Below are 13,294 nucleotides of genomic sequence, written 5' to 3'. Positions count from 1 at the left end.
CTTAATGTTCAATGAATAATTCTGTAAAGCTGTATTAATGGTAAGGAAACTGTGGAAAACAAACCACAAGGTTTTGGTTTTTTTCCCCAGTAGAACAAATTTGCTTGTAGAAAGGTGACAAAAACCCTTCTCTCTCTTTTCTGGGATAGCAACCAGAGGTGTCATGAAGGAATTATTAGCATATAGGAAAAGTAGGCTTAAATACACCAGGGAGGAAAAATACATTTCTGAAAAATTGTTTTGTATAAGTTTGATCTTGTGAGGTGCTGAGATTGTTGCACCTGAGGACACTCAGCATTTCTAGGAAGTGCCCAGGGTCTCTCAGGATTGGGGATTAAGTTTGGCATTGGGCTTTGCCATATAAAGCCCAATGCCTGAACAAACTCAATATATTTTAACAAATGTTATAACGTACCTTCGCTTATTGAGGCCAACTTCAGAGCTCCAGCTGATTTCAATGAGAGAAAGATTGATCCCAATGTGTATAGCTAGATATTAACTGCATAAGGCTCTCAATTAAAGCTAGTGGGAAATATTTTTGAAAAACGGCCTTTTGTTCAAAAACAATTTTTTTTGTAATAACATTTACATTTTTAGTTTAGGTGCCCCCCCTGTTTTCCCTTGTCACTTCCTTTTCCCTTTTCAGGCGCAAAATGGGGAAGCCAAAATCCCTAATTTTTTTATTAATCTTTTTTACGAGCTTTTGAATAAAATTGTTCCTTTTCAAAATCCACACAACAAAAATTATATTTGCAAAAAAAAAATCATTTTGACCAGCTGCAGTTATTATACATGTATTGAGCTTAATCCTTCAATCCTTAATCAGATATAGAAAACCCTTTATGGAAATTTACATGGATTGGATTGATTTAATGGAAGAAAATTTTAACAAGACACTCACCTCAAGAGATCTGTGTAGCTGTGGAAATAAAAAATAAGATCAAACCAGATCTCTGGGCCCTAACAGGAATTAAAAAAGAAAAAAAGAGAAAAATATATATATATATATATAATGTTCTTGTGAACAGAAAATGCCATTGTCAAAGAGTAAACAGTTCAGAATCTTTCAGAAATATAGGAAGAAGGCAATTGAAAAAATGAAAGAGGTTTGAAGAAAACCTCCCATTGGAATTTTGCCTGAACAAGGACTGAGTAAAACCTGCAAGATTAGACATGCTATATACATTTATTTAGATGAAAAGGTGGGAAATTAGATGATGTAAAAGGTGATGAGTTCTGCTCCTAGAACTTATTTTTAAGACTTAAATTCTGGTATACTTACTCATGCTGAGTATTTCTGTGCGGTTTTGTTCCATCAACTGAAATGGGTCTTCTTGTAGACTATGTTACTGCTCTGTGTGGATAAAGGGTATCAGAAATCTGCCCCTAGGTGAATAAATGCAGTAATGAGGTAAGTTAGCAGGTGTGAGGATAAACTCCTTTCCATAAATCAGTTCCTTTAATCTTTCATGGATCCAACTAAAGCAAGTGTTTTTTGTTTAATGTTATGTGGTGATCTGTGGTTGAATAAGATGAACAGTTAAACAGCCTTTTCTTTAGTCTCCTGTGATGCGGTGCCCCACAGGTAGAGAATCGTAGGCTAACAAGTATCAGAATCGTAGGCTAACAAGTCAATCTAGAGTCAGACTTACGCTGCAGCTCCTTTTGGAAACAGTTTTGGGGCAACGTGCTGTTTATTAATTCTTCCTTTTCTTTTTTTCTGATTTCTCTGACAAGCTTCCAGACTCTTCTGTCTGTCGTTATCCTTGCCTTCACAGGAACATTGTCAGATTTTTTGTCTTCTGTTGTGAAAATGACACACTCCTCATTGTGGATGTTACCACAGTGTATCACTGCTTACTTTTGTCTTGTTTTTAATAACTGAAAACGCTGATTTCAACTAGTGATTGGCATATCATGGGCTATCTCAGTTGTGATAACTGTGGGTTATTAGTGTTGGGTTTTTTTCTAGTGGCTTAATTTCTATGGCTATGGAGATGCAGGGTGCACTGATACTATGGTGTAGAGCTTGGTTAGAGATATGTCCTCTATTTTCCACTACTATTTCTACTTGCATTAAGGAGAGATAAAAAGTAAAAAATTTACACTGTTTTAAAAATGAATAGTGAATTTATAAAACTAAAAGGAATATATAGTTAAACAACAGCAGAGCAGGAAAGGGAAAGGTGTAGGAAAAATGAAGTAGAAAGATTTACCTAGTGAGAGTTATTTCTGTGATCTCGCACATTCACACACAGCACTTCACTGTACCGGGATATTCCTGGAAGAAGAGAAGCTCAAATATGTGGTTATGATTGGCCAAGTTCCTACACTTGGGCTAAAAATAAATCATAACAGTGACACTTCAAAGAAATGTGTTGAGAGTAATAATAAAAAGACGAGAGGGGGGAATAAAAGGTGGTGATTGGAGTGAAAGTAGGGGCAGGACAGAACATTCAAATCAAAGAAGGAAATATGTCTTAAAGTGAGTTTTAGAGGACTAAATATATATGCATATACAAAAAAAATGTTTTTTCAAACAAGCTGTAGCTTGGCCTTCTTTAGTGAACATACAGATTTATGTACACAAACACCTGCACGTGTATTTTTCAGGCCCTAAAACATACATGCACAAAAGTAGTTTAGCATCTGCATGCTCAAATGGCTGAATAAATACTCGATTGCCCCCTTCAAAAAATTAACCTGGAACTACCACTTGAGCATGCTATTTCCATGCAACTGCAAAGAAAATAGCTTTTAAAATTAATCCTTTGGTGGGTGGTACTTCCTGCACGTTTGGAGGTCTAGGAAACAATGATGAGCATTACCAATCAATAGTAGCATAATGTAATCTGAATGAAGGATTTAAATAGTTAATTTAGAGAGCAAAAATCTAGTGTAGATTGTGAAGACCATCAAATGTCCCTACACCAGAGGTGAGCAAACTACAGCCTGTGGGCCACATCCGCATCCTGCCCTGCCCCTGAGCTCCTGGCCTAGGAGGCTAGCCCCCGGCCCCTTCCCTGCTGTTCCTCCTCCCCCGCAGACTCAGCTCACTCTGCCGCTGGCGCAGTGCTCTAGGTGGTGGGGCTGTGAGCTCCTGGGGCAGCGCAGCTACACAGCCCAGCCTGACCCAGTGCCCTGAGCTGCATGGTGGTGGCAGCAGCAACAGCATGGCCTGGCTCCAGTCAGGCGGCCTGGCTCCAGTCAGGCGGCATGGCTGTAATTCCTCCAGCCACTGCTGCTCCAGGCAGTGCGGTAAGGGGGCAGGGAGCAGGGGGAGTTGGATAGAGGGCAGGGGAGTTTGGGTGGTGGTCAGGGGGCGGGGATGTGGATGGTGCTCAGGGCAGTCAGGGGGGGAACGGGGTTGAATGGGGGCAGATATCCTGGGGGGGGGCATCAGGAATGAGAGGAGGGTTTGGATGGGGCTTCAGGAGTCTGGGGGCGGTCAGGGGACAGGGAGAGGGAGTGCGTGGATGGGGCAGAGGTTGCTAGGGTTCCATCAGGGAACAGGAGGGATTGGATGGGGCATGAGTCCGGGGGGTGGGAGGGCAGATAGAAGGTGTGGGCCAGGCCACACCTCCCTCCCCTAACCCACCCTCCATACAGTTTATGAAACCCAGTGCGGCCCTCAGGCCAAAAAGTTTGCCCACCCCTGCCCTACACCATTTGTAGGGCTCTGCGAGGAACTTTAGAGAGAGACTGGAATTCAAATATGTTCAGCATTAATAGCCAGCCGTTAGAACAAAGATTAGGTAACAATCCAGGGCAGCTCAAGAAAAGTTTGACTTTTGCTATAAATATTAAAATTGCCAGAAGCATAACTAGGTTGGTCTTTAATATGTGGTTAGGGAAATGAACAGATGGGGAGGGTAATGAAGCCACGAAAGAACTGCCAAATCTCTGAGCAAAAAGAACTACCAACAAATTATTTTCCAAGCCAATTCAAAGATAGACTCAGAGACTTGGATTGAGAGATGGTAAGGACTTGCCACGTGGAAAGTTTCAGATTGCAATATTGAATCATTTTTTTAGATACTTGTATGCCAAATAGCTTTATTTCTTTCATCCTAGCATAACATAAGGAACAGAATTTGCTCAAATCTTCCCTTTACATGGACCTTTATCGTCGTTTGTGTTCCAGTAGTGCTAAGAGATGCCGAATGAGATTGAGGAATTGGACAAACACGTTATAGCCAATCCCAGCCTGGAAGAGTTTACAATCTAAATAGACAAGACAGGCAACAGGTGGGAGAAAGGAAGTATTATTACACAAGTAGTAGTAAGTGATTTATATTAAGTTTAAATATTACTACACAAGGTAGATTAAGTGATTTACCCTGTGCCACGCAGGAAGTCTGTAGCTGAGCCAGGAACTGAACCCAGGTCTCTTGAGACTTATTCCATGTAAACACAGTTACCTCAGTATCGGAGTAGCGTGAATGAGATAAGAGACAGACTTCTAGTGTAACCTTAATTACAGTCAAGTATTTGCTGTCAAGCAATAATTGTTACAGCTAGGACTGTTATTGTTTATAATGCACTGGCTAATAAGTATGTGTACCTCTGTCCCTATTAAATAAAAATGTAGGTCTGCTCATGTGATTGATCTTAATGTGCCACTGCAGCTGAAAAAGTCTTTGCATCATGTATTAAAGGCTTGTGCTTCTAGAACTCCATTTGGTGAGGTGCTGAGTACAGTCCTGCCAGGTGCTGAGTTCACTCATCTCCCACTGTGTTCACTGAGAGTTGAGAGAGTTCAACACCTTGCAGTGCTCTTGGAGCAGGACTTGAGTCCATCTTGAATAGGTGAAGGCCTGCATGGGTTTGATGTGTGGCATGATAACGAATGGAAAACTCTGAGTGGCCATGGATCCTGCAGGAACTTGCACTCTGTTAGTTCAGTCAAAATTCCATAAGGATTTTCAGCCCACACGCTTAGTGAAGGTATTCAGCGTGCAAGAGATCTAAAAACAGCAGGGTGGCTGTTAACTTGAGATGATTTCCTTATGTTCCCTTTGTTAGAGTCGCAATTATGTTAAAGAGAGAATTTTTGCTAATTATGTATTTCCTGGCTCTACTCTGTCTGTTTCACCCCAGATGTTAAATTGTAGTCTGTGTGCATGTGTATATAATATAATCATGCAGTTGACTTCATGACAGTCACTGTGATTCTCAGTTCTCTTCAATTGTGAACAATGGAAAATGGACTCCAGTTATTTAGATGTGTGAATTACATAAGTCATCTCTCACCTACTTCGAGGATATGGCCATGCCCTGCTGTAGCAATTGTAGAGTATTGGGAATTAGGCATGTATCTCCCATTAATTGAGATTATTCATCTAATTCTCTTCATACTGCTCTGAAAATTTACCCCTGATGTCCAACTCATCGTAGTTTAATAGTGACTTGCCTGGAAGCTTGGGAGGATATGACATCGTATGAAAATGAAAAAAAAGAAGTCTCATAGGAAGGAATGATGTATCTGTCAGATATAGGTATCAAAGGAAAAGATCTCAATGATGGTTTCACTTAAGTGCATCTCACAAACTCTTTTTAATGTTGTGATATCAAGGTAAACAGGAGACTGGTTTTGATAATCTTTTTGGGTTGAATATTTAGTTTAGAATCCCAGACACTACCTGAAGGGTATAAAATATGTAATAAAGATTTTCAGCAAATGTCACAGAGATTGTCCCCATTATGCAGCTGAAGTGGCCAGGATGGGAAGGCTGACTCTGAAGACAGGATTCAAAGGATTCCCCGGAAAGGGGAGGAACAAGAAGAGAGTGATTAGTTATTGGTCAGGATGGAAGAGGGAGGTGGAGAGCAGAGAAATGTACCTGCAGAAAGTGCTGTGAAAACCAATTCTTTCCCACAATTTGTTACAGAATTGTGCTTTAGAATCAAAGCTTTTTCATTTTTTTAAAATGTTTCTAACTCTAATGGTTATGAAGATCAATTTAAAAATGTGAAGCGTGTGTAATTAATACAGTGTTGTCCTGCTGTGTTTGCAGAAAGTGACGCAATAGGGATGGGATCTTATCTCTATTGATAAATTTAAATTCAACATTGTTAATTATTCTGATGATTTTAGAAGTAACATCTAACTATTGAGATTATCTCATAATCTACAACTTCCTCTCAGACCTTCCCATGTGCCTTATGCCTAATTGTCCCCTGCACAGATGCCCAAACTTCCAGCAATCCCCTATGATGCAGTTATGGGTTGTCAATCCAGAAACTGCCAGTGTATTAAAAACAGAAAATATGGGAACATTAGAAAGTGATTTTGAATTTCATATAAGAGAAATCACAGGAGAAATCACATTTGTTCATATTAAAATATTTTTTAATCCAGATTTTAATTTAAATATGCTGCAAGATCTCCAAACTGCAATACCAGAGTGCTGCAGAATCCAGAGATCCTGCAGAGTTCAGTTTCAGATTACCATGGAGAATCCAGGGCTTTATATATTGAGTTCAGTTCAGGCAGTTGTTCATGGTTCAGCTGGCTGGAGTTTCTATGTTTGTATAATTGTCTGGTCATGCTGGAAGAAGCCCCGATTGCAGATTTAATTAGGTCACAACTTTATTCTTAAGTATCTGGGAGTATGTGGCAGATAAACTGGTATAGTGCTGGTAGTTCCATTCCCCTTTCCATATACTTGGGGCTGCTACCATCCCCATCCTGGTCTCAGCCAACCCATTGCTGGGACCCAGCCACATCTCCCCCCAGCCACCCATGCCAGGGCTAAAAGGGAGCCCACAAAGGAAGGGAGGTTTAACTCCTCGCTGTACCAGTCATAGGAACTCCTAACCCCCTTTCTCAGGTCCTTTAAAGAATGCCTCCTTTTAATCTTGTACCAATCCATTTTGTCTGATCACTGTATCCATTCCCTATGGGAGTACCTGCACTGAACATCCATCATAAGGAGGCACCAGCAGTTAGCTTGGCTGACCCCTCCCCATACCTAGCCAGGTTTCCAGACATTTACTGATGCCTTCTTTAATAATTTTCATATACCAAAGTTTGAGAGAAAAGTCAATAATATTGTAAGAGCAAGACAGCAGTTCTGATCCTGTTTGTTGATTTTTAGGGTGCCATTTTCCTGCCTGGAAACAGAGTAATTGAGCATCCTGGCAATGAAGAAAGCCCAGGGAAGTTCCTCTTTGAAGTTATTCCAGGTACGATATTCTATTCCCCATAAAAATGTCTTGAAAATTTTGTTCCTATTGACTAATGACTGGTTTTATGCAGCCTGAACAGAGGCAGAAGATGATTAATGTTCCTATGTAAGAGAAAAAAATTGTTAATTTTGCTAATGATGTAGTCTTTCATATATTAATTCACCCCTGGGCTGCGAAGGAAAATCATGATTTCTTCTTTGTCAATATACAGTACAATTGGTCTTCAGTCAGGGCTCTGGGCACTGTGTGAAATGGACTGCTGGAAGGATAAGCATATTTGGCAATGCTTTTGTGACACTGAATGTCACAAAGTGAGGTAGAGCATTCTGTGGTACCATGAATGCAAAATGATTTAACAGCCGGTTTGGTGTAGTGCCGTCTGCTAGCATGGCTAACAGTATTAAGGATCCTTCATTGTGACTAGCGATGCATGAACCTGCTCTTACACAATTAAGGACCATTATTTTGAAACTGTTCTGGCCCTTTTTAAAAAAGTTGAGGGTGGTTTGGTAAAGGAGCACCTCCCTTGTCATTGAATTCTACTGTTCGCTCCACCCATGAGCTGACTGGCCTTTCTGCCTTCCCAAACCCTAGTCATCCTGCAATTTACTAGATTCACCTTGCCATTTTCACTCTGTTATCCCTCTCCATGGCTTCCAACTCACTCCCCATCCACACTTTAAAAAAAAAAAATGTTGTTGTTGTTGTGGGGTCTAAATGCATCTGAACTAAGCTCAAGTACCTTCACTTTGAATTCTTATGACGCCTGAGTTTAATGTTCCACCAGGCATTCTGGGGCACAGAACATGCAAAAATTGAAAGCCTTTTAGCACAGAAGCAGCTCAGGCCATAATTCATCTTGGTAGACTCAAAGAGTTCAATCTATTTTTAGCTTTAACAAAGAGAAGGTTAAGGGGTGACTTGATTACCGTCTATAAGTATTTACGTGGGGAATACATATTTAATAATGGGCTTTTTAATCTAATGCTATCCAGTGGCTGGAAGCTGAAACTACATAAATTCAGAAGAAAATAAGGCATGAATTTTTAACAGTGAGAGCAATTAATCACTGGCACAATTTACCAAGGGTGCTGGTGGACTCTTCATTACTTATGATTTTTAAATCAAGACTGGATTTTTTTTTCTAAAAGATCTACTAGAAAACTAACATAAAACATTAGACTTTTTTTTTTACCAGCTTCAACTGATAAACAATTATTCATTGAAAAATGATTTTTGATCTAACCAAACACTATAAAGGACAGTTTTAACTTTTTTTTTTATAAAACAGGAAAACAAAACCCTCAGAACTCTCTGTTTAAGGAAAAATTACTGAAGATAGATTTCAGAAGCCCCAAAAATCTAATTTTAATTGAAAAACTGAAAATTTAAGGGAAAAACTTTCTCCTGAAAATTGTCATCTTTTCTTCAATGAGTTCGATTATAAATGAAGAATCTATTTCTACAGGCTGGCAAGGGTGACTGGGAAAGATAGGTTGAAGTGATGGTGGTGATGGTTGCTATTTTAAAATACATGGGAGCACTCATACTACAGCAATGGTGCAAGGAGGGGACAAGTAAGTGGCACGTGAGGAGGAGATGATGAGAAGTAATTTATTATTGTTGCTGTCTGTCCTCCCTGGAGTTTCTGCTGGAGGGAAGCGGCTTTAATTCCTATTGCAAGCCCTACTGGAAGATGCTGTTGAGAGGAAGTGCTAAATCAGGTTATCCACAACCTTCCCTGGCTCTGATGCCTCCCTTGCCATCACACCATGTATGCACAACTTGGGAAAGAGGCTTTGCTGAAGCTAGTGCTCTGAATGTTGTGACTCCTATGACATTTAAATCTGCCCATTTACACACTCTGGCTCTAGGGCCTTTTTGGTGTCTGATGTAGCTTTGGCACAAAGGCAGTGGGATGTTTTCTTCCCCACATTTGAAATGTAAGGAACTGTAGGCTCAGAAACACTTTTGTAAAACAGTAGGGACAGCTGTAGACCACTGCTCAGCTGGCCAGTGAAGGAATCTATGACTAATGTTAATTGACGCAGCTGAACTGCGGAAAGGTTAGTCAGATGCATTTTTTAATTAGTTTCCCTAAGGGAAAATAACTGCAATAAACCAGTATCTAGTTCTCCTTATTAAACTTTCTTGTTTTTGTTTATTGTTTGGCTTTTTGCTCTATAGAATTTGCACTATGGAACCATGTTCCAGATGTGGAGGCTTTGAATTAGTATTAGAGATGATTCCTCTGCTGATTTGGGCTCTGTAACACTGACCACTTTTAATGAAACGGGTACTGATCTGGCTCTTTTTCCTCTAAAAAACCCACAGCAATGCAGTCACTTAATGATTTCATATTATTATAGACAGCCTACAAAAACGTCATGTTTCATCCTGAGTTTATCAGAGTACCACAATGTTTTAGCTAACAATTTAAAAAGATGTTCCTCTCTGTGGTTTGAAAATTACTTGCTGATTTCAGAAACATTGGCAAATAAATTATTTACTTCCAGGCTGAGATCTTACATGCCAAGTTTCAGCTTAGAATGAACTTTCATGGCTGCATTACAAAGCTCTAAGCAATGTAGCTCGTAATCAGAATGCTTGCCATCACATAACTAACAGGCAGTGCTAACATAGAAAGCAATCTGTCGCGTGAGTTCTCAAAGGACAATTTCATTATACTATCTTTTTCTACAGCCAAGAAAACAAGAAGCAGCTGGGCCAAACTTGGCAAACTTGGGTGCCTTCAATGGAAGCTGTAAATGCGCATCCTCTCAGAAAATCAGGCAGTTTTCTTAGCTGGCTAAGTATGGGATTGGATAACCAAATTAGGACATTTTGCTGTTGATGTTTATGTATAGAAGCTACAAGACAAACAACAAGTATAGAAAAGATTGAGTTTCATAATCTTTATGGTGTCCAATGAGTGAAGTGAATATACATATGGTAATGCCATCTGACATACAGCATTTGAAAAATGTTTCCTATTTCATCACATTTGATTAAAACTGAAAAAGGAAATGGGGTAATTATTCTACCGATATTTGCACATATCGAGTAGCCACATGCTCATATCAGTGACTCTGTAGACAGAGAGTTTTTTTATTTAATTTCTTGTTTGTTCTCTGAGATCAAACTTAAAATGTGCATAGAAAAATTACATTCATATTAACCAGGTATACAAGTGACTATATTAATATATCTTATAATTATTTTTAGGCTTAATAATCAGATTTCAGGATTGAAAAATTGCTAACTGAACTGAAATCTTCAGCAGTTTAAATATTCTTTTTTATAGGTTTGTGAAGCATCAGAAATGGAGACAAAACCAAAACCTTAAAACAGAAACCATACGTGAGGAGAAAAATCAATTGCTCAAGATTGTCTTTAATTAACACAGCCCGTTGCTTCCCCACCCCCATATACCTGTATCATCTAATTTTAATGTGTTTGATTAATTATAAACTTTCAAGTTCTCCCTGTTCAGTTATAGGAGTCATTCAAACTACACAGTGATAGGTTTTCCTTGATAACATACAATGGTTGCCACTAAAGGGTTGAAATTGGCCAATAGACTCCACATAGTTGCCACAGCAGCAAAGAATCCTGTGGCGCCTTATAGACTAACAGACGTTTTGGAGCATGAGCTTTCGTGGGTGAATACCCACTTCATCAGATGCATGTGGTGGAAATTTCCAGCGGCAGGTATATATATGCAGGCAAGCTAGAGATAATGAGGTAGTTCAATCGGGGAGGATGAGGCCCTGTTCTAGCAGTTGAGGTGTGAAAACCAAGGGAGGAGAAACTGGTTTTGTAATTGGCAAGCCATTCACAGTCTTTGTTTAATCCTGAGCTGATGGTGTCAAATTTGCAGATGAACTGAAGCTCAGCAATTTCTCTTTGAAGTCTGGTCCTGAAGATTTTTTGCTGCAGGATGGCCACCTTAAGGTCTGCTATAGTGTGGCCAGGGAGGTTGAAGTGTTCTCCTACAGGTTTTTGTATATTGCCATTCCTAATATCTGATTTGTGTCCATTTATCCTTTTCCGTAGCGACTGTCCAGTTTGGCAAATTTCTCCTCACTTGGTTTTCACACCTCAACTGCTAGAACAGGGCCTCATCCTCCCTGATTGAACTACCTCATTATCTCTAGCTTGCCTGCATATATATACCTGCCCCTGGAAATTTCCACCACATGCATCTGATGAAGTGGGTATTCACCCACGAAAGCTCATGCTCCAAAATGTCTGTTAGTCTATAAGGTGCCACAGGATTCTTTGCTGCTTTTACAGATCCAGACTAACATGGCTACCCCTCTGATACTTGACATAATTGCCACAGTTATTTCCTGTTCCAAGTAGGGGGAAAAACTATGGTGCTTCAGATACCATTGTATGATTGCTGTGGATTATTACTGACCTTAGTGATGACCATGATAATTTGTATTATAGTGCTCAAGTGGCATTAATATACTACTCTTTTCCTTCAACAAATATGCCATTGCAGTTACTCCACACTTCAGCACTATTTCTGATGCAAATCCTAAAATACTGTCTTCTGGAAGTTGAACACACACACTTTGTACCATGTATTTGGTCTTTTAGAGCCCAAATTAAAATCAGGATTAAAAGGAATAGCAGGCAACTTTGAAAGTGAAACACACAATCTGTAAAGATTATAGGGTTTTAAGAAATATCATCTGAGGGGCAATAAGCAAACAGAGTTAACGTTATTACCGCTGTTCAGTCAGAACAACTGCTTAGAGAGAGCATTCACTGACAATTCTCAGTCTCCAGTGTTCTGAAACTGAGCTATTTGTTGACTCTATCCTCTTTGTGACTCATTATAAAGCCAGTTTTGTAGCAGGCTGGAAAAAGAATAGAACTCATGGGGTATAACAGAGGAAAAATATATTGTAGTCAAGCCCGTGTTTTCCTCCTGATAACTTTTTCATACATGAAAATAGCTTCATTTCAAAAATATCTAGGTGGATAGACTGATTATTTTATTTTATTTTATTTAACATTGTGTTACGTGATACAGCACTGAAATTCGCAGCGTTAGCTTGATGTTATTCCCTTTCCATGTGTATTACAAATTCAAATGATTTTATTTATAATACCAAGACAGCAGTGACAATCTTCTTTTTGTCTACCAGATCTGTGGGCAGAACTAAAGCTTGTGTGTGTGTGTTAATACATGGGAACAATTTTGAGAATGCAAGTGGGAGTTGGGTGATCATATGAAATTATAATTCTCAAAACATGACAATGTCTGAAGGTGAATGAAAGAAATGCATTTGTGGAGAATGTCTTGTGCCTGATGCTGTCATTAAAATATATATTCATTCCATTTGCATTTAAAAACATTCTGTTCATACTTCATATGTTGGCATGTTTTTAAACCCAAAGTGTGAAATTTTCCTCTGACGGACTTGTACAAGGTCCATGAGCCGTTTAAGTGCTGATCCTTTCTACTCAGGAGTCAGTTGGACGCCTGTATCATAGAAAAGTTCTCTGAGCCTTTTTGCAATCCCTTTCACCCTCGGAATAACATTGGGTACTTCTATATGCAGTGTTCTTGTAGCCATGTCAGTTTCAGGATATTAGAGAGACCATGTGCATGACATAATATCTTTTATTGGACCAGCGTCTGATGGTGAGAGAGACAAGCTTTCAAGGTTACACAGAGCTCTTCTTTGGGGTTTTGCTGTCAGTTATGGTTCCCAAATAGGCATTAAATTAAAATGAAAGTTCTTGGATTGAACTGAAATAGCTAGACTCATAAAAAATGCAAGATGCCAGATCTGTTATGGTGATTTATGTAAGGTTTTGTGTTTTGGATTGCAGGACTTTGAACATCTACTGTAACGCATTTATTTTGATTTACTGTTATATATACAACCCTAGGTGTGAACATGTCACTTTGTAGAGATATCAGAATAATAAAAGTTTTTGTCACAAAAAGTGCTTAGTGCCTACTACCTCGAGTAGGTTTTTGCTTGGTAATAAGTGTTTGCAGGATCAGACCTTAAATTAGACGTAATACAGACCAAGGAGTCAGAGAAGACAGATGAAAGTCACATAATTGAGTTTGTTC

General features: G+C 39.3%; 1 protein-coding gene across 1 annotated transcript in view; it reads left to right on the top strand.

The window, feature by feature from the left end:
- ARHGAP24 (Rho GTPase activating protein 24) overlaps positions 1-13,294 on the top strand; it is a 342,415-nt gene that overhangs the window by 121,180 nt on the left and 207,941 nt on the right. The window contains exon 3 of the mRNA XM_030564961.1: positions 7,101-7,188. Within this exon, the coding sequence (XP_030420821.1) occupies positions 7,101-7,188 (88 nt within the window). The remainder of the gene's footprint in view (positions 1-7,100; positions 7,189-13,294) is intronic.

Source organism: Gopherus evgoodei, chromosome 5 (assembly GCF_007399415.2).
Source record: "Gopherus evgoodei ecotype Sinaloan lineage chromosome 5, rGopEvg1_v1.p, whole genome shotgun sequence".
NCBI lineage: Eukaryota > Metazoa > Chordata > Testudines > Testudinidae > Gopherus > Gopherus evgoodei.
The sequence above is the reverse complement of the archived record's forward strand: the minus strand, read 5'-3'. Positions and strand labels throughout refer to the sequence as shown.